Source organism: Euprymna scolopes, chromosome 2, assembly GCF_053919585.1.
Source record: "Euprymna scolopes isolate OS-2025 chromosome 2, ASM5391958v1, whole genome shotgun sequence".
In the NCBI taxonomy this organism is placed as follows: Eukaryota; Metazoa; Mollusca; class Cephalopoda; order Sepiida; family Sepiolidae; genus Euprymna; species Euprymna scolopes.
Genome location: NC_136483.1, coordinates 127,509,665 through 127,533,159, shown reverse-complemented (window position 1 = coordinate 127,533,159; position 23,495 = coordinate 127,509,665). Strand labels below are relative to the sequence as shown.

The window sequence follows — 23,495 nt, the reverse complement described above, 5'->3', positions numbered from 1 at the left end:
ATAATTATATTGTAAATACAATTAGAATAATAATTATATTGTAAATACAATTAGAATAATAATTATATTGTAAATATAATTAGAATAATAATTATATTGTAAATACAATTAGAATAATAATTATATTGTAAATATAATTAGAATAATAATTATATTGTAAATATTATTAGAGCGCCACTGGAAAAGTGAAAAACTATTATGTAGATATCAATATTTGTGATAAAAGTGTGTCTATGGAAATAGATACAGGAGCATCAGTAACGATAATAGAACTGAAAACGTGGGGATAAATAAGCAATAAAATGTTGGTGGAGCCCACAAAAGTATGTTGCAAGTCTTATACGAAAAATTGCATCCATGTAATTGGACAGACGAAAGTTCTAGTGCATAGGGGAATTCACCCACACTCCAGGGCAAAAACTGGCTGCAACACATGAAATTGCCAAGGAAGATTTTCAAAATTCAGACAGTGAAGGAGGCAGACCAAGATAAACTGAAAGAAATATTAGCAAAGTTTGAGGTTGTATTTGATGGGAAATTAGGTCTAGTGAAAGGAACCCATGCCACTTTGTATGTAGACCAAGGAGGCAAAATAAAATATAGGTCGGTATCCTATATTTTAAAAAATAAAATAGAAGATGAATTGGGGGATTACAAAAAGAAGGAACAGTTTTACCAGTTAAATTTTCTGAATGGACTACATCAGCAGTACTTATTTTAAAATCTGATCAGTCCATGTATATTTGTGGTGATGATAAAGTGACAATCAACTCAATCACTAAATTGGATAAGTATCCGATAGCAAAAATGAAAGATCTGTACGTGACATTGGGAGGAGGTGAATCTTACACCAAGCCTACCACCAATTATTGCTGGATGAAAAATCAAGGAAATTTACGACCATCAATGCTCTTAAAGGCCTTTTCATGTATGACAGGTTATGCTATGAGTTGAAATCAGCCCTAAGAATAGTTCAATGGAAAACATTTTGCAGGGAATTGAAAATGTAATTATTAAAATTGATGACATTCTACTGACAGACAAAACCAGGAAGAAACACTTAGGGAAGTTTTGAAGCGACTGGAAAAATTTGGAATTTGACTAAACTTGAAAAATGCAAATTTTTTATTCCCAAGATAGTATATATAGGTCACATATTAAACAGAGAAAATATAAAACCTGCAAAAGAAAAAGTGAAATCTATCAACAAGACGCCACACTCAACATCGGTAAAGGAGCTTCAAGCCTTTTTGGGTATGATAAATTACTATGCCCAGTACATTCTGAACATTTCAAACATTCTGGCTCCTTTACATCAGTTATTGAAGAAGGAATCAAAATGGGAGTGAACGTCAAGACAAGAACAAGCATGGGAAGAAACAAAGAACAATTCTCCAAAAGTGTTGCTGTACTTCGATCTAAATAAAGCAGTGACAGCGGCATGTGATGTTTCTCCATATATGGTAGGTGGAAGCTGTAATGTCTCACATCATGGAGGATTTGAAAGACCAGTAGCTTTTGTATGAAGAACACTGGCACGAGCAGAAAAAATTATGCTAAAATTGACAGGGAGGCATTGGCAGTAGATTTTGGGTGAAAAAAGTTCACCAATGTCTGTATGGAAGGTTCTTCACATTATATACTGACCATAAACTACTTTTAGGATATTTTAAAAGAAAATAAGAAAATCTCAAAGATCAGTTTGGCGAGAATCCCATCTGCATCTGCATACCAGCTAGAATATTGGGAAGGAAGAAAAAATGGAAATCCAGATGGGTTGAATAAGTCGGCCAGGCCAACAAAACTGGAAGAAGTGCCCATACCAGAGGCAAAGGAACACATCATGCTAATAGAAGACTTGGATCTAACTCCTGTTACATACCAAGAAATCGTCAGGTGGACAAAAAAGGATAAACCCCTAAAACAGGTGCTGAACTATATAAAAAAATGGATGGCCAGTCAAGTGAACTACAACAGAAGATTGGTAACCTTACTTCAAAGAAGACATGAATTGGGAATTGTGGGAGAATGCTTATTGTGAGGAAAGTGAGTAATAGTACCCATACAAGGGCAGAAAGAACTCATTTATGAGGAACATCCAGGAATTGTAAAAATGAAAGGACTGAGCAGAATTTATTTTTAGTTATCAAAATTAGACCAGGAAATAGAATTTAAGGTAAGGGATTGCTATGAGTGTCAACAAACCAATCAAATGCTAGCAAATGCTCCTTTGCATCATTGGGAAATTTCTGAAGAGGAGTGGTTGTGATACTATGAAGTGGACCTGAGTCACTAAGTGCTGAGAGTGAGGGTGGCAATAGACAAAGGAATAGGAAGTGTCTAACAATAAACAAAGAGATGGGAAGTACCAAACAATGAATCTTTAGGTATTTTTAGATAGAGCCTTTTAGATTTGACAATGACAATAGAAGCCTACAGATTTGACAATGACAATACAAGCTTACAGACTACAAGGGGAGGACAGCTTTCGGGTGACTGGGGGTGGGGGCGACTTCAGAGACCGATGAAGAGAAGACAACCAGTTGGTAACTAGATGCCCTTCGTGGCAGATGGGAATTGGTAGCGACAACGGTTGGACAGTTTTTAGAGTTGACTGCGAAACAGAAATAGAGAAGAATTGCGACTGAGAGACGAACGTAACATCGATAGAATGGGGAGAAGACACACGCTCACAAGTCCAACCATCAAATATAAGTGAAACATTGGCGTTGTGTTTTTCATGTTTTTTTAATGTTTCTACTTTGTGAACTCACGTGACAGTCGCCAGCGAGAAAATGACGATCCGGCCATAAGAAACACAGTAAACGAAAAATACCACGACACATGACGTTGGGAGTCGGTGATCTGTTGAGGCCACACACGATTGGTCATATGGTGCAGACTCCACATAGATTATGCAGGCCCATTTAAAGGTCACATGTTTCTGGTGATAGCGGACACTTTCAGCAAATGACTAGATGTTTATATATTAAATGCAGCAACCATAAACACCATTCAGAAAACCTACAAAGATGTTTTGCAACTTACAGGTTGCCAAAAAAAAAATCGTAACAGATAATGCGGCTGTTTTTTTAGGTGAAGAATCTCAAGCGTTTACATTGAGACAAGGAATCCAACATATCACAATATTACCAAAACATCCCTCCTCAAATGGATTGGCTGAAATATATGTGCAAATTTTTAAGGAAGGGATGAGGAAAATAAGTTAAAAACTAAGCTGTTTCTTCTTGTCTTATAACTCCACACCACAAACAGTCACCGGCATATCACCAGCAGAATTATTAATGAACTGGAAAATAAAGGCAGTTTTGGATTGGATTGTTCCACAGAAAACTACAGTGGTGGAGCGCCTGAAAAAAAAAAAAAAAAAAAAAAAAATATCATGACAACTCTAACTATACGAGAATTTAGAGAAGGTGAATTAACAAAATATTTCTATGCAGGACCAAGATAGAAAAAAGGAGTGGTCAAAAGATGGACAAGTACAGTGTCATATGAAATTAAAGTTGAGGACAGAAGAGTGGACCATGTAAAAAAATGGACTGAGCCAGACTCGGAAAGTTTTGTAAAGTGAAAGAACAAGTCAACTTAAAAGAAATCAAAATCTGAACAGACTGGGTGGTCTCACTGACCCCGGATGCCAGTATTCCAAGGAGTTTGATTTAATGACAAGGAAATGACAAATGGAGTAGGGGATACTGAGTATGTGACTCCAGTAAGAGAAACCATTAGATGTAGTGGGAGAACCCAGATCAAACCAAAGCTTTTAAAAGACTATGTCACATGATCAAGGTAGTAATCTGAACTACAGGTGAAAGGGTGTAATTTAAAACATGCTTGGACAGAGTGATATCCCTTGAACTGCATGAAAACAAAATAACATCCGGGTCTTTCACACATGCAGGGAAAGACCATCTTTATAGTAGTATGTGTATGTGTACATACTATAATAAATCAGTTTTATATATCACCTTGTGCTTTGTTCATTACAGTGTTCTTTAGCATCTGCTACAGCATTAATATGGAAAGCATTAAAAATTGAGTTCAAAGGTCAAGTTCTTCAATAAAATCCAAACCAAGAAGATTTATGAAACCTAGCACACACCTGGAAAATTATTTTTCTTTAAATGAGACACTACATCTTAACACAACAGTTGTCTCTTGTTTCCCAATGCACTACACAAGCAACATTATTTTCTTAACTCTCATATTAGATGTGAAATCAGATATCTGAAGCGGTATCAAACTGAAAATTTACTGCCTTGTTGTTCAATATTTCCTACAAGCTTCAAAATTTACATTAAAAGTGGCAAAAATTGAATTCAATGTGGATTTCTGGAAACATCCTGGCATTTTTATATGAGTTTTGTCTCTTTCTCCTTCAAGTCAGGGATTTTCTCACTGTAATTTACGGCGTTTTTCCTAGCCTCTTATTGAACGATCTATTTCTGATAAATGCTGCTGCCATTAAAGCGTATGTCCATAAACTATGCGCTAATTTTGATTCGATAAGTAGGCATCTTGTCATCTCAAAAAGGGTTCGCCATGCCCTTTCAGCTGTGCCATTTTGGAAGGAGGAGTATGGCGCCGATTTCTCATGTTTAATACGGTGGTTAATTAATAGAAGTTCAAAGTCTTTACTAGTAAATTCAGTCCCATTGTCTGAGCGAATACATTTTACTGAACCGTATGGGACAACATCAGCTAAATATTTCTTAGTGGCGAGGATAGTGTCGGATTTGTTTTTTAGAAAATAAACCATAATTAAACCGGAAAAATCATCAATAAATTTCAAAACGTACCTTAGATTATTTCTCCCCATCGGGCTGATCGGACCTGCTAAGTCACAATGCACAAGTGAGAGAATTTTCGTAGCTTTTTTGTCTGGAGTTTGGCTTATATTTTTTTTCATTTTCCCCTGTGCACACACATCACAATTTGGGAGATCGTCTGAAGGTATTATTTTCATGCCTTCGACTACATTTGGTAATTTTTTAATATCAGCTGTATTGCAGTGTCCTAGAATTTTATGCCAGGTTTCCAAGTCGTGACAGACAGTTTTTGAGGGAAACATACTTTTTAAATAATATAGTCGGCCATTTTCTTTAATGTCAAATACAGTTCCATTGGGGTATGTCAATTTTGATGTATTTTGGACATTGGAAACTTTTGTGGTCGGGTCGCCCACAATTATAGCAGATAATTTTATTCTTTTTCTTGAGAAAATTACTTTTGGAGAATACATTGCGGTGAGGTGAGGGTGTGTGTAATTTGGTGGTGTCTGTTTTCGAGAAGCATTTTTGAACTTGCGCGAGTCTTTTCCAGTCTCACACAAAAACAGACATTCTCATTTCAAACTATATTACTTGTCACATACATACGCGCACACAAACATACGCACCCACGCCCACACACGTACATATATTCACGTTCGTGTACATACACTCACATTCACGTGTATATACACACATTCTAACGTGCGCACACGTACACACACAGATGGACGATGTCACTTCCTTTCAATGGAAATCCACACAGGCGTAAAAGACCACCGGAAACAAGTATAAAAGAAAGAGCATAAGCGGCTTCTTTCTTTTAGGACCAGCTTTCGAGCTGGTCGGTCTACGGACCGACCGTGTACCTCACGCCATTTACTACTATGTGGGACAAAAGGCCAACAGACAGAACGTACACTCTTTCTCACTGATTTTACTGTTGGAAACAGATGGGTTAATAGAATGTTATTGTTGTACCATTGTAGCGTCTCATTTAGGGTTTAATAAATATTGATATTCTCTGGTCAGAACTTGTACTGTTATTTTGTTGTCTCTTCGAGATAGCTTTGTTACAGTGTAACATATGTCAGGCCTTGTTGCGGTCATCAAGTAGATGAGTTTCCCTACAATTTCCATGTATATTTGATTATCTATGGATTTTGTTTCGGTCCCTATATTTTTATTTATGTCCATTTCGATGGGAGTTGAACACGGCTTACAATCTTGCATTCCGAACTTGAGTAGAATTTTTTCAATGTATCGTGATTGGTTCATAGTTATAGTTTCATTTTCACAGGTAAATTTTGTACCAAGGAACCATGACAGTCGTCCAAGATCGGCCATTTTCTTTAATGTACAAATACAGTTCCATTGGGGTATATCAATTTTGATTTATTTTGGCCAAATTGTATATTCCCGCCTCGTTTAATTGCAGCCTGCACGGAAAATATGTCTTGCTTAAATGTAGGTATGAACAGAGCATTTTTTAGAATACAGTTACAGATTTCACATTTATTATTTTTTAGTGATATTTTAGCATCGCCTCTTTTCAAGACTATATCGTTTATTTGACTACCGTCGACAAGTTCGACAAAATGACTTTGAGGATTAAAGTTTGAATCAAAATTAATAAAATCAGATTCCTTGGTGATAACGTGCACTGTAGCACCACAGTCTACAAGGAGATTTTTACCGTTTGTGGTATTGTCAAAGTTACATGTGAATATAAAAGTATGTTCTTCCTCAAAGTTCTCAACGTTTTTTATGGAGTCCATTTTAGAGCGTTTATATCGACATTGGAAACTTTTGTGGTCGGGTCGCCCACAATTATAGCAGATAATTTTATTCTTTTTCTTGAGAAAATTACTTTTGGAGAATACATTGCGGTGAGGTGAGGGTGTGTGTAATTTGGTGGTGTCTGTTTTCGAGAAGCATTTTTGAACTTGCGCGAGCCTTTTCCAGTCTCACACAAAAACAGACATTCTCATTTCAAACTATATTACTTGTCACATACATACGCGCACACAAACATACGCACCCACGTCCACACACGTACATATATTCACGTTCGTGTACATACACTCACATTCACGTGTATATATACACACATTCTAACGTGCGCACACGTACACACACAGATGGACGATGTCACTTCCTTTCAATGGAAATCCACACAGGCGTAAAAGACCACCGGAAACAAGTATAAAAGAAAGAGCATAAGCGGCTTCTTTCTTTTAGGACCAGCTTTCGAGCTGGTCGGTCTACGGACCGACCGTGTACCTCACGCCATTTACTACTATGTGGGACAAAAGGCCAACAGACAGAACGTACACTCTTTCTCTCTCTATCTACTACTGGTCCCTGAGAACACCTTCGCGTAGCTGACTGCTAACTGACGTCAACCCTCTATCCTTTTCTTTGTCTACACACTGGACTATCATTCTCATTTCTACTACTCACTTCTCTTCCCACGCGCGAACAAACGATAGTGAGATGAACACACATTTCCTTTTTCCTTCTATACTACCAATCCTGCGACAAACGATGGTTACACCCGCGCGGACATGAACACATGTTATATCTAAAACATTCATTCTTTCACCAGTAAATAAACGACGTTTATCTTATCCATCAATTGAGTTTTTGTTTCCTTCAATTCCATTCGCTTCATTATTCCTTTGTAACGGGATTTATATATCCTTGTCCCCTACAAATGATGGTGAGCCCTTTATTTAAAAATGGAATGGATGCGTTTGAACGAAACACTCATACACACACAGACTCTCTCTCTCTACAATAATAAACTTTCCCTCTCACCAGTTAACAACGAGAGACGCACGCCAAACTAAACACGTGTGGTACCCTTTTCTTTCATTTGTTTCTTTCACTAAAAAAATTCCTGTTCGTTTAATTCAATTTAACATGGTGTTCGTTTCTTCCTCGAGACAATTCATTTTCCCTATTTTGCACCACCACCACAAAATGGTGACAACCAAACGCGAGACGAACAAGCATTGCCTCCTATGCCACAAGTCCACAACAAACTGGCGCCCGACTGATGCGAAACGAACAAGCATGGTGACCCTACTGTTTTGAAATTAATTGTTTTGAGTGAGACGCGCATTTTATTTGATAAAGAAAAAAACGAACTTTTCAACAAAGAAAAACAAGTGAACCACTACCGACAGGAATAACTACTACAAACAACAATAACGAAACCCCTCGTCAGACTCGGCAGAAAACAAACACGGAGCTCTCGACTTCATACCGAATTAAAAAAAAAAAATTTGAGCTCGAAAAACATTTTTCACGGTTTCCTGACAACAAACGCGAGGAGCAAAATCACATAGGCCTATACACATTGTCTCCTGCACAGCAGACGCAACAACAAAGAAACAATTACAGGACATCCCTATCAACATATAGGAAGAAGTTGAATCAACAATACGAGTTGAGATGCACCACGCACGCTGATAAACTCACAACTTGGAAGTTTCGTTGACAGCCGGCAACCACGAACGAATGCACAACAAAACGCCCGTACAGACAATGTACACATACTACTGCAGACTCACATGTGAAGACAACAGCAACTGGAAAATCGTTCAACAAGAACGAATGCGCAACTAGCGCTCGTCCAAACAATGCACACACTACCGCAGACTCACATGCGAAGACAATGGCAACTGGACACACGACGTCACCACGAAACAAAAAAATTTTTCTTCCAAACGAACAATTCACTTCTCTGTCCAAGCAACTCGTTCCACATGTCAGCACACAACAAAAACCAAACAAACAAATGTCAGCCTAAAAAAAAAAAGAGTAAACGCTTTTCCACGCGTAAGTAAATACTTTTTTTTACGAACACACTCCGTTTTTGATATTCCATTTTTTGACGTTTTGTTTTAAACAACCACACCAACAGCAAAAAACAGGACGAAAAGTCGATTGCCGAAAACATTACTTACAAAAAAAATATATATATAAATATATATACACTGCATATATTTTTTTTTCCTATGAAGGGGAATATTGCACGAGCCTTTTCCAGTCTCACACAAAAACAGACATTCTCATTTCAAGCACATACATACGCGCACACAAACATACGCACCCACGTCCACACACGTACATATATTCACGTTCGCGTACATACACTCACATTCACGTGTATATACACACATGCTAACGTGCACACGTATGCACACAGATGGACGATGTCACTTCCTTTCAATGGAAATCCACACAGGCGTAAAAGACCACCGGAAACAAGTATAAAAGAAAGAGCATAAGCGGCTTCTTTCTTTTAGGACCAGCTTTCGACCGCGTACCTCATGCCATTTACTGCTATGTGGGACAAAAGTCCAACAGACAGAACGTACACTCTTTATCTACTACTGGTCCCTGAGAACACCTTCGCATAGCTGACTGCTAACTGACGTCAACCCTCTATCCTTTTCTTTGTCTACACGCTGGACTATCATTCTCATTTCTACTACTCACTTCTCTTCCCACGCGCAAACAAACGATAGCGAGATGAACACACATTTCTGTGGTTTGAGTTGTCCCCCTTTGCAAATTGGCTGTTTGGAGAAATGGAAAACTAGATGGCTCTAGTTGATAGTCAATTTGCATAAGTGGAGAAATGGGCAGCATATAAACGGTACTTTTTTTAAAGCAGGGGAAGAGTGCAGAGTGTGAAACAACGGTTGGAAGAAGTGACCGTGAATTCTTTTTGTGACGGTGAATTGTTTTTTGGGCGTTGAAGAGCTCAACCTTTTGGAAGGAACAGCTGTGTCTTATATATTTTTTTTTAATTTCTTTTTTTTTTCTTCTACTTCACTACAAGCTATTTCGGCGGGAACTATGGAAGCAAAGAGGATCAGCAGTGAAATGCTTAAGACGTTCTCTGGAGAGGGAGATGTTATAACCTGGCTGACCAAGGTTAAACTTGTCGCTAAGTTGCAGGACATCGCGGATGTAGCCAGCTTGATACCGCTGTATCTTGATGGTGATGCTCTGGCCCTATATCTGGAGATGCGGGAGGAGGATCGACTGTCTGTTGACGCCATTGAGGAAAAGTTGAGGGAAGCATTTACCGAAGGACCGGTTGTGGCATATGGCAAACTAAGCCATATGGTGTTGACCGAAGACCCTGTCGATGTTTACGCCAACAATATCAGGAGGTTGATGGGACTAGCAGGATTCAATGGAGGAGGCCGTCGACAGATAGTTAAGATGGCCTTTATCAATGGCTTCCCGGACCATATTTCTATAGCTCTGCAGCAACTGCCCGGTGTAAATACTATGGAGGTGGCGGAGTTGATTACACAGGCAAGGGTGCTGGCCAGGAAAAAAGAGAGTGAGCAGGGAATCGTAGCTGTCGCTCAACGAAGCAAACTGCAGCAAGAAATTGTGAAGGACGAAAAGCAGAGAGGACTGTGGCAGAGATCCAGGTTCTCTGGCAGATGCTACCGATGCCAAGGCCCCCATATGGTGCTGGAGTGCAGGGAGCCAAAACCAGAAGTCACGTGTTACCGCTGTGGGGAAGTCGGCCACATCAGCAGATTCTGCCCCCAGAAACGAACAGGGGGAAGCCACTGCGCCGGTGGCTACCCCACTTATTCGATAAAGGCGCCGAATGAGGTGGCTGTTGCAATATGTTGTGTGAATGAAGATACTCTGAAGGATTTGCATGACATGCACCATTTTGGAGTAGATAGAACCTTGTTCTTGGCCAGGAAGGTGGACCTCAGAATCACAAAGGAGGCCGTTAGGACAGTGGTTGAGAGATGCAGCCGGTGTCAATCAATCGACCCTGCGCCGAGTAGACACGAAGCTGGTGAGGTTCAGGTGGCAGAGAACTGGAGCAGGTTGGCGATAGACGTAATGCACTATCGACAGAGGCCGTATCTGTCAATGGTCGACTGTGGACCAGGAAGAGTAGCCATTTGGAGGGAGATCAAGGCGGAAAATGCAGGTGAAATTGCAAAGGTCTTGGAAGAGGTGTTTTTGGAGAGGGGTCCAGTGACAAAGTGCTAATGGACAATGGAACTGCCTTTTGCTCAGCTGCCATGGAGAATGTGTTGGATAAGTGGGGAGTGCGGCGCTATTTCAGGGCTGCATATAGACCAGGTGGAAATGGAATTGTGGAGCGGCATCACAGGACCATTAAGGCTATAGCTGAAAGGGGCCAGATTTCGCCGCCAGAAGATGTCTTCTGGTATAATATGGCTCCAAAGTCAGGGCAAAAAGTGGAGTCAGTGCCGTAGAGGGCAGTCTTCAAGTACGAGTGGCGGCATCCCCGAACAGCACAAGTACCCGCGGAGGAAGGCGAGAAGCGAGCGACTGTGCGAGTGGGAGAGGAAGTGTGGATCAAACCGCCTGATGCTCGCTGTACCACACGCTGGGGGAGGGGCATTGTGACAAGTGTCCAGTCCCCGAACAATGTATCTATCGACGGCATCCCTCGACACATCCTTGATGTGCGGCCGGTAGTGGTGTCAGAGGTAGACAGCGACGTCGACCCAAGTAGGGACGTTCACGAAGAGGCTACGCGGAGATCGCAGCGAGAGAGACGGCCGCCATGTTGGTCGAGCGACTATGTGATGGGTTGACATGTGATGATCGTGTAGATCAAGGGGGCGTGTGGTTTGAGTTGTCCCCCTTTGCAAATTGGCTGTTTGGAGAAATGGAAAACTAGATGGCTCTGGTTGATAGTCAATTTGCATAAGTGGAGAAATGGGCAGCATATAAACGGTACTTTTTTTAAAGCAGGGGAAGAGTGCAGAGTGTGAAACGACGGTTGGAAGAAGTTACGGTGAATTCTTTTTGTGACGGTGAATTATTTTTGGACGTTGAAGAGCTCAACCTTTTGGAAGGAACAGTTGTGTCTTATATATTTTTTTTTAATTTCTTTTTTTCTTCTACTTCACTACCAATCCTGCAATAAACGATGGTTACATCTGCACGGACATGAACACGTTATATCTAAAACATTCATTCTTTCAACAGTAAATAAACAACGTTTATCTTATCCATCAATTGAGTTTTTGTTTCCTTCAATTCCATTCGTTTCATTATTTTCTTGTAGCACGTTTGGGTATTATTATATCCTGGTTCGCAACAAACCTCATAATATTGCTGGAGTCATTATTGTCCCGGGCACAACGTTAAACTGCAACCATTTCTACCTTACTAACCAAATTAACCAACTAATACCTAACATTTTGTTTCCAGTTTTTGTAAAAAAAAAAAAAAAAGGTAACTTGTTAAAACCTTTTCTTTGTAAATTTCTTATTTATCAAATAATTTTTTTTTGTATCTTTTTTTTGGCAAACATTTGTTAAAAAAATTAAAAAAAATGTATATTTTTTAATTTTTGTGCCTATTTTTATATTTATTTGAAAAGTTTTCTATTTGTATGTTTATATATATTTGAAAAGTGTTTATTTTTATGTATCAAAAAAAAACAAAAAACAATGTCATAAAAAAAATGGCTTCTTTTTGCACACATTATACCAATATATTAATAATTCTTTTTGACCAAAACAACCAATGAAAACGTTTCAAAATTATTATCAAAATTGTCGAATTTTGGATTCAATCAGTTCGCTGTTAACTACGCCACGGACCGCATTTGATTCTTGGCTGCCATCTTGGTTACTGATCTGAACTACGCCACCATCTTTGTTCAACACAATGTCGCAAAACTTAACAATATCCATTAAATTTTTCAAGACATTATGTGATCAAAGGAAAATATTGTTTTTAAATCCTCAATTATCTCAAGCTTGTCACCGACTTGTTGTGTATATTAGAATGATGCCATTTGTGGTTTGGTTAGAGAAATAGCAAGAACACTTTGCATGAACATGAAATTATTAAAAGAAAAAAATGATAACTTTAGAAGAACAATATTGTAAATAATCTGAGTCTGCCATCTTGGTTCATTCTGTCTGTCAGAGGAGATAACCCAACTCTTTTAAAGTTATTTCCTTTTATTTCTGCTTATGCCAAACTTCTTACATATGTTTTCAGTTTTTCATCATAAATGTAATTCCTTTCAAATTAAGTCTTACCATTCTGCATTAACTTCCTCTTATTTGTATAATGATCAAAAGACAATTTCTCCCAGCCACTAAACATCATATTTGTTTTCATCAAAATGCCCTTTATATATCATTTTGGGTTTGTACATCGGATGCTTCCCTTCAGCTAACCCCCCATTTAAAAGTTGTTTCAGAATTAAGTCATCAGTCATATTTACAAGACTCAATGTTGGAGCAAGAACTCCAATCAAGAACTTCAGTCACTTACATGCATTTTTCCAACATACATCCAGTATTGTCTGTAAACATTGTTAGTGCAAACGTCTTAGCCTCCTTAAATACTTTTGGATCCAAGTCTCATAGCAAGGATCATGAAACATTTGTTCAATATCTTCAGCAAAGATGCTTTTGTAATGCATTACTCGCATTTCTAATTTGAACAGACATTTCATCATCTGGACAATATGTTTTTAAAACTTATTCACAACCTGTAATGCTTTACCATACTGGGCTCAGTGTAAACTTTGCCTGGTGCAGGTTGGTATATAATAATGTTGGAATGATTCCTAAATTTTTTACGATTCCGATTCCAGGAAAATGATTAACGATTCTGATACCAAGTACGATTCTGATTCCATGAAATTGTTGTTTTGAAATATACCCTTATATAATCAAAAGTCTTCGTGTAGCAAAAAAGTTTGGTACAGCGAAAAAGTGGAAATACACTTTAGGGAATTTCGAAAACAATTTGATTTTTTTTCATAAAATTTCTTTCAGCTATATATATAAAAGCGAAAATGTATGTATGTATGTATGTACGCTTTTCCTCGATGTCCACAAAAGGCTTCTTTCAGAGAAGCGCTTGCTCGGTTCACAACTTCTTAAAACTTTTTATATCATCTATAAATTGTAATATCTCAGAGTTACCCACGGAGCTCGCCTGTCTATTTAATTTTATTGACTTTCAAACGTTAATTATTCCACATTTCCCGCATCGGCACACGTTACATTCGGTTTTTCGTATAAAAAAAAGCGAAACTCAACTCTAGCCAGTTATCTCAAGAGAGCTAAGTAACGTTTATTCAATGTCGACTTCGTCATATCAGACTGTAGCTTTCATTTCGCTCCTCCTAATAAACAGGGAGCGGGTTTTTTAAAAACAAACAAACCGATTTATTCACCTCATTAAAAACTGTCCCGCACAAAATGCTTACTGCTGAATACCTATCGCCGTCACGTCAATCAAAAACGCGCACCTGTTTTTTTTTTAACACTTTACTATTTTCCAACTGCGCGCCGTGAAGTCTTCATTTTTTTTTCACGGGCACCTGTTTTTTTTCACATTTTCGGGGTTTTTTCACATACCCCGAAAAACACCCAGGCAACGCCGGGTACCCCTCGCTAGTTGAAGATAAAAGCCAAAACAAATATTTTAACCATGAATTAAACATGCACCATAAAATTAATAACAATCAATTTCAAGAGTTATTTTATATATTAAAAAATATAAAGAAAAAGTAAATCATGATTACTTCAACAAAAATACAATAACATCAAATTTCAAGGGGAATAACATGTTTTGTTTATCTTTTGATATTCATTTTTTTTGTTTTATTATCAAAATAAAACTGTAAAATTTGACATTTTTTTTTGCAGCTTCAATCGCTAAATGATTTTTTTATTCTACTTTCTAGAATATTCTTATTTCTAAATGAAATTTAAAAATAACTAAATCTTTGATTAAATTTTTAACCTTTTATATTCAATCGTCTCAAATTATTTATTTGACTTTTAAAAAATATTTTTAACAACAATGTTATTTTAAATCTAAATAAATTCGTTTGGTAAATGTTACCTTACGCTACAACAGAACACAGAACATTCTAATTTGGCTTTTTAAAGGTATTCAAGGTCGCTGACAACGAATCTGATAATCAAATCTGCTGCAAATTTACCCTTTGCATGGTATTAACCCCTGGACCTTGGGACTATTTTGTGCCATTTCACCGCCTTCAGTAGCGTTTTTCTTACATGATACATTCGTGTGCGAACGGGTGTAGTGGAGTGTCTTATATCGCATAGGAATCTTTGAGCGGTCATTTCAAATAGTTTTAAAAAAAAATGTGGTTTATTTTTTTTTTGTCTTACGTTTTTTTTTTACATAGGCGGCACCACTTATCAAGGCCGAGAGACCACTCAAGGATTAGGATAAAAGAGTGTACAGTAGTCAAAAGGACAATATAGTAATCGATAGTAATGGAAATTCGGTAAATTTGTTAATTTAAGTGGAACGGCTCATCAGAAACTTGTTTACGTTGGACTTGAAGACAACCATATTGTAGTCAGCTGGAAAGCAGGAAAACGGAAGACAATTCCACAGGCGTGCAGTTCTAAGAAAGAAGCTTTGTTCATGGAATCTACGTTTAGAATAAGGCACAGATAAAGAGTGGGGGGAATTATTGATAGTGTTTTTAGCTAGACGAGTATTTCTTGTGAAAGTTTGGCAAAGGGGGGACCATAGCTTGAAGCTCAGTCGAACACTTTCCATGAAAATAATGATAAAGCAGAGACAAACTCGCAACATCTCTTCCATGAGATAGAGGTTGCAGCGAAGAGAAAAGGACATCTCCTACAAAGCTACGAAGTCTATTTTGAACTCTATCAAGGCAGGACAAGTCCTTTCTAACAGCTCCTGCCCAGATGTGGCAACAATATTCCATCCTTGGACGTACCTGGCTATTATATAGATAGAGGATTGCATCAGCAGTGAGATATCTACTGGATCGATAGAAAGATCCCACCATTTTTCCAGCGGCCTTGGCAACAGATTTGATTTTCAAATTCGTTGTCAGTGACCTGGAATACCCCTAAAAAACAAATTAGAATGGTTGGTGTTCTGTTGTAGCGTAAGGTAACATTTACCATTGGTTTATTTCTATATTTTTATTATATAATTATATACGTATCGTCCTTTATGTTTAAAGTAATTTATAGAACTTTCGAAATCTCCTCTGCCTTAATGCTGTTTCTGACAACCTTTTTATTTTTTGTTAGGGTTGGGAAACATTTACCTATGCTCACATCACGACTGATACGAGGCATCGGTGAATATCGACCAAGCCCCTACAGTCCTTTAGTTGAACGGCTCTGAGTGACTAGTTAGTATGCTAAGTTAGGTTTCAAAGGATTTTTTTTTTTTAATTTAAAAAATGTTTTCCTTTTTTAATAAATTTTTCACATTTTTTTTGTTTTCGTTGTGCAAAGAAGTTCCAAAAGAAATTTTTAATTGCTTCATTCACAGAATATTTTAATGAAATGTTTTTCCTAAAAGAAAAAAAAATTAAATTCACTTACCACATTGTTCTAATAAATCTTTTATTGTTTAAATAATTTGACTTTGCTTGTTTTAGTTTGAAAAAATATAAAGGTTGACATTTTTCATTTACTAATGGAAGAGTGTTGATAAAAAAAAAATTGCCAAAAGATATGCCCTCCCCCCACTTTTTTTAGTCACCAGTTGGTTTTTAACATGATTTACTCGCAATGAGAGCACTGTAAAATCTTTTTTCTTTAAGAGTTAAAGTATTCATCAACTTTTTCATGGACTTGACGTAGTTAGGCTGTTTTATACATAAATAAACTTTGCTCACAAATGAAAACAATGTTACCTCATAGCCCCTAAAGTTTTGCAACAATGCAAACAGATAATTAATCATGGACCTCAAAGTTTTGAAACAGACAGACAGCGCTTATCTATGTGACGGAATAACAAAACTCATTAAGATAAATAAAGATTACCTTTAAAGTAGTTAATAAAATTCTTGTACATATTAAATATGTTCTGTAAAGTTCTATGACGTTTTTATCATAAATTTTTGACAACATGAATTACACTTGAAACAAATAGTTGAACTTAAAAATATAAGAGAATCGTAATGAAAGAATCATAAATCTAAGGTATTTTTGAACAATTCCGATTCCCCCTAAAATACACGATTCTTATGATTAACGATTCCGATTGATCATCCCACCACTAGTATATAACTGTCATTTTCAAACTAATAGTAATTAATATTTTATTATTTGGTAGAATTTATAGCTGTTATTGCTGGTTTGAATATAATTTTCACTCATTAAAAGTCATTTTGCTTGTATTAAATTATTGTCTGGCCATGAAAATGGCAGAACAAGTTTTAAAGTTGTGTGTGATATTTTCTCTTATTTTGTTTTATAAGGGAAACTTTTGAGGCTTTCAATAGGGATTAATAATCATTTCTTGCAGGAGAAAATGGTTCAAGATTCGAACAAATCCATATTCAAATGGCTTTATAGAATCAAGTTCCACTTAACCAGACATTTTCTTTTTCAGTTTAATGTATGTTTTACATGCTGGCATATGTTGGAGAATTTTCAAAAATTGACTTTCAAAGTAACCTATCTCTGGCCAGGTCTTTATCCTTTTTTTCTCTCAAATCCATCTTTATCACTCCCATGTTTTCCTTGGCTTTTCCCTGCTGATTGGCTTTGCTACATGAACTATTTTATATCTACTATCACACATGAACTATTTTATATCTACTATCACACATGAACTATTTTATATCTACTATCACACATGAACTATTTTATATCTACTATCACACATGAACTATTTTATATCTACTATCACACATGAACTATTTTATATCTACTATCACACATGAACTATTTTATATCTACTATCACACATGAACTATTTTATATCTACTATCACACATGAACTATTTTATATCTACTATCACACATGAACTATTTTATATCTACTATCACACATGAACTATTTTATATCTACTATCACACATGAACTATTTTATATCTACTATCACACTCTCATTCATTCTTTCAATGTGGATCTCTATCCTGTCCAGATTTTAAATCTTCACCAGAGGTCATCAGATCTATGTCTGTCTTTAAGACTCCCATTACACCTCCATCATAATCTCAATTTCTTTCCATGCAACACATATCCTCAACCTTTGCTAGTCATTCAATTCATCTTTTTTTTTTTACACAGTGGTCACCACTTATCAAGGCCCGGAAGCCACTCAGGGATAAGGGTTATTCCAAGTACATTACGTTAGTGTGGAGATTTGATGAAGTGTTTACTTAAGGGGGCGGTTCATTAAGAATTTGTTAACGTTGGACTTGAACACATCCAAGTTGTAGTCAGGTGGGAAGCAGGCAGACGGAACAGAGTTCCACAGGCGTGCAGTTCTAAGAAAGAAGCTTTGTTCATGGAATCCACGTTTTGATTTAGGCACAGATAAAGAGTGGGGGAAATTTTTCACAGTGGATTCAGCTAGACGGGTGTTTTTTGTGAAAGATTGGCAAGGGGGGACCAGAGATTGGAGTTCAGACAAGCACCTGCCATGGAAATAACGATAAAACAAGGATAGGCTCGCAACGTCTCTTCTGTGGGAGAGAGGTTGCAAGAAAAGGGCATCCCCCACCAAGCCACAAAGTCTATTTTGTATTCTGTCAAGGCAGGATAGGTGTTTTTAGCAGCTCCTGCCCAGATATGGCAGCAGTATTCCATCCTTGGACGTACTTGGCTTTTATATAGATAGAGAATTGCATCAGTAGTGAGATATCTTCTGGAGCGGTAGAAGGATCCCACCATCTTTCCAGCGACCTTGGCAACAGACTTGATGTATGTGTTCCATTTCAGATTAGGAGTAAAGGTCAAACCCAGAAGCTTGTCAAAACACGGGGCCTCTCCAAGACGAGAGCCATCCATCCCAATTGATGCCAGATGAGGATCAGAGCATTAATGATGTAAGGATAGGAGTTTGGTTTTAGATGCATTAAAAGGTAACCAGCCATGTCTTCCCCCACTGAACCACGCGTTCGAGATCAGAGGAGAGAGAATCAGAGAGAACTTTGTCATTTACAGTCTTTGATGTGTTGCCATAGATGGTCGTGTCATCAGCATAGATGTCAACGAATGATTTAAGTATGTGTTTAGGGAAGTCATTGATGTAGATCAGGAAAAGAGTTGACCCCTGAGGGACTCTAGCATTAATACTGCAGGCCTCCGATTTTTGTCCATCGACCACTACTCTTATGAGCCTATCGGAGAGAAATGATTTAATGATTGAGAAAACATTTCCAGTTATACCGTAGCTGGAAATCTTGTGAAGTAGACCCTTATGCCATACCTTGTCGAAGGCCTTTGATATGTCAAGAGCAATTGCCTTAGAAAGGAAGCCTTTGTCAAGAGATTCACTAATCCTGTGACAAAGGCTTCAAGAGATTCACTAATCCTGTGACAAAGGCTTTCTTTCTGAGGTTAGAAGTTCCTTAAACTTATACAATTCACTCCTTGCAATCACTCCAGCTCCTTTCTGTGCTCCAATGGTATCACCAAGGCAACAGAACTTCTGAAAAACCTCAATAGCTTCTCCATCCAAATATACTTACTCCACATCTGAGTTTTATACTCCTTGTACACAAATTGATACTCATCTCTTAACCAATCTGTGATTCCCCTTAACTTCTTGTGTACCCAATGTTTACAAATATCACAAAAAATTGAATTGCTTCCAACTCCTTTTCCACAAACTGAGAAAAGGAAGTTTCCTCTTTTTATAGCTTTTCTGCACAATGATTAATGTTTAATCTCAGACCTTTAGTTTCCATAGCATTCCTCCAATCTTTACAAGTAGACCTTCTATCATTTCAGAGGCAAGCACTAAATTATTAGTATAAAGCATCTCTTTCGAGTAATTCATATGAGACTCCCTAACCAAGACACAAATGAAAAGCAACAACCTCAGTACAAACCGCCAATGTACTCCCACTTAAATATTATAAGGAAGGCATGAGAAAGAGGAGGAGTAGGAGGAGGGAGATCAAATGCTGATCGAATGATGTTTTGTTCTTACCTACAGGACTTGTGACCACAGGGATTGAATATTACAGAGATGGGGTTTGCATAGCAAATAGCACACAGGTCATCATCGGCCAGAGACTAAAAGAAAAAGAGGAAGAAACATTTTTGAAATGTAGAAAACAGAAAGATCATAAAAATTAACACCACAGAAAACTTGCAAAATAAAAAGATTCCGGAAGTGTTTCATAGCGCACAATGAGTAGAAAGAGGCGGGTGTATGTTGTTCAATTCTGATTTCTAAAAAGTAAAGAAATTAAGATCGGCATACTTTTCTATCAAATTGCTGGACACAATCATGGAAGGATGACAATCTTAAATTATAGATTTGATAACGCATAACAATCATTTTCTTTTATCTACATGTTTTTAATCTCAAACAAAGCACACTATTACATTATTATCCCCCCTTAAACTCTACAACTGATTATATGATTTCAATTCCTTTCTATCTAATCATATGAATAAACTCCAACTTTTCCTATATTTTGCAACAGTTATGATGGCTAAGCAAAATCTATAATCAAATAGAAAAATAAATTCACAGGGAGCTTGGATCAATTCGTAAAATTCAATCTACATATTTCAAACTTAAGTATAGCAAAACGATTGATCTCCCACAATTTGTCACCCGTAAGTTTTAAATAGTGTTTTGTTTAGTTGGTCAAGCTTAAGTTTGAAATAAAATTTTTTTGATCTGTCTATAAAATTGAGAGGAAAACTCAATGTAGCGAAGCAGACTCTTCTAACTGGCATCAAACGTGAATGCCAGAAGAACATTTCAGTTCGACTGGACATAACAACCATAAGGGTTAAAAGCCTGCTTATCTTGGCTTCGGCTGTGTCATTGCCAAATTGGTATAACAGTATTTGTCTCACATATCTCCACATGTCCACAACTCTAATTCTTCTGCTTTTTATTGGCGTTCATGTTTGTAATTGAATTTATATCACTTAAGGTGCAGATTAAATAGCCTCAACTGAAATAAAATTTGCCCCAATAAAAGGTGAAGGAAAACGATTGTTAATTACAGTTTCAATGGAAGTTCATCTAGAGAAGGATGGGAAATACAAGAAACAAAGTATGACGAGAATAACAAAGAATGATGAGAAAAACAAAGTGTGATGAGAAAAACAAAGTGTGATGAGAAAAACAAAGTGTGATGAGAAAAACAAAGTGTGATGAGAATAACAAAGTGTGATAAGAATAACTAAGTGTGTTAAGAATAACAAAGTGTTATGAGAATAACAAAGTGTGATGAGAAAACAAAGAGTGATGAGAAAAACAAAGAGTGATGAGAAAAACAAAAAGTGATGAGAAAAACAAAGAGTGATGAGAAAAACAAAGTGTGATGAGAAAAACAAAAAGTGATGAGAAAAACAAAGTGTGATGAGAAAAACAAAATGTGATGAGAATAACAAAGTGTGATGAGAAAAACAAAGTGTAATGAGAATAACAAAGTGTGATGAGAATAACAAAGTGTGATGAGAATAACCCAGTGTGATGAGAAAAACAAAGTGTGATGAGAATAACAAAGTGTGATAAGAATAACAAAGTGTGATGAGAAAAACAAAAAGTGATGAGAATAACAAAGTGTGATAAGAAAAACAAAGTGTGATGAGAATAACAAAGTGTGATAAGAATAACAAAGTGTGATGAGAAAAACAAAAAGTGATGAGAATAACAAAGTGTGATGAGAATAACAAAGTGTGATAAGAATAACAAAGTGTGATGAGAATAACAAAGTGTGATGAGAAAAACAAAGTGTGATAAGAATAACAAAGTGTGATGAGAAAAACAAAAAGTGATGAGAAAAACAAAGAGTGATGAGAAAAACCAAGTGTGATGAGAAAAACAAAGTGTGATGAGAATAACAAAGTGTGATGAGAAAAACAAAGTGTGATGAGAAAAACAAAGTGTGATGAGAATAACAAAGTGTGATAAGAATAACAAAGTGTGATGAGAATAACAAAGTGTGATGAGAAAAACAAAGTGTGATGAGAATAACAAAGTGTGATAAGAATAACAAAGTGTGATGAGAAAAAAAAAAGTGATGAGAATAACAAAGTGTGATGAGAATAACAAAGTGTGATAAGAATAACAAAGTGTGATGAGAATAACAAAGTGTGATGAGAAAAACAAAAAGTGATGAGAAAAACAAAAAGTGATGAGAAAAACAAAAAGTGATGAGAAAAACAAAAAGTGATGAGAATAACAAAGTGTGATGAGAATTACAAAGTGTGATGAGAAAAACAAAGTGTGATGAGAAAAACAAAAAGTGATGAGAATAACAAAGTGTGATGAGAATAACAAAAAGTAATGAAAAAAACAAAAAGTGATGAGAATAACAAAAAGTGATGAGAAATAAAAGTTTGATAGGAATTACAAGGAATGATGAGAATAAAAAAGTATTATGGGAATAACAAAGTATTATCAGATTATACAAGACTAAAGCTGCTTTCAGAACTGCCAGCAACCACTGTAAAAGAGTAATAAAAAATGCAAGAGAGCTATATGCTCAGTCCGTCAAATCCAAAGTAGCTGAGCAGCGGCTTTGTTCACACCAGTTTTGGCAAATAGCAAACAGGATCCTGAACAGAAGCGTGCGTTCTATCCCAACCATCATCAATGGACCTGAGGTCATCTTATCAGCATGAGACAAGTCCAAACGATTTGCCAAGAACTTTGCAGCTAACTCTACCCTCTGTGATGAAGGTCATCAACTCCCCTCCTACAACAGACAACACACTATTCAACATACAAATATCTGTGTGTTAGGTTGCCAAACTAATCACGAACCTTGATTCCAGTAAAGCAACTGGCCCAGACAGCATTCTAATTATAGTGTTGAAAAAGCTTCGACCAGAACTTGCCCTCATACTTACAAAACTGTTTAAGTGTTGCCTTAAAGAGAAGTGCTTTCCAACACCCTGGAAAACCTTGTCAGTATGCTCAGTATTTAAGAATTCAGGTGATAAGTCATCTCTCTCTCAGTACAGACCAATAAGTCTCTTGTGTGTCATGAGTAAGTTACTGGAATCCATATTAAATAAAGAATTAGTCAACCACTTTAGCAGAAATAACTTCCTTAGTGACATGCAATATGGTTTCCGTTCTGCTAGATCTACAGCTAATGTGCTAACAGTTATATCCCATAGGATTAGTGAATCTCTCAACAAAGGCTTCCTTTCTAGGGCAATTGCTCTTGACATATCAAAGGCCTTCGATAAGGTATGGCATAAGAGCCTACTTCACAAGATTTCCAGCTACAGTATAACTAGAAATGTTTTCTCAATAATTAGATCATTTCTCTCTGATAGGCTCATAAGAGTAGTGGTTGATGGGCAGCAATCAGAAGCCCACAGTATTAATGCTGCAGTCCCCCAGGAGTCCATCCTGGCCAAACTCTCTTCTTGATCTACATCAATGACCTCTCAAAACACATACTTAAATCATTCGTTGACATCTATGCTGATGACACGACCATCTATGGCAACACATCAAAGGCCGTAAATGACAAAGTTCTCTCTGATTCTCTCTCCTCTGATCTTCAGGAAGTGATACAGTTGGGGTAGAGGTGGTTGGTTACTTTTAATGCATCTAAAACCAAGTGCTCCTATCTTTACATCATCAAAGCTCTGACCCTCATCTAGCATCAACTGAAATGGATGGCTCTCGTCTTGAGGAGGCTTCATGTTTTTACAAGCTCCTGGGTT

At 37.0% G+C, this 23,495-nt stretch overlaps 1 protein-coding gene across 3 annotated transcripts in view; it reads right to left on the bottom strand.

The window, feature by feature from the left end:
- LOC145295982 (E3 ubiquitin-protein ligase RNF123-like) overlaps window positions 1–23,495 on the bottom strand; it is a 911,347-nt gene that overhangs the window by 15,541 nt on the left and 872,311 nt on the right. For all 3 annotated transcript variants that reach the window (XM_080141948.1, XM_080141929.1, XM_080141938.1), the window contains one exon: window positions 19,774–19,859. In XM_080141948.1, the coding sequence (XP_079998074.1) occupies window positions 19,774–19,859 (86 nt within the window). The remainder of the gene's footprint in view (window positions 1–19,773; window positions 19,860–23,495) is intronic.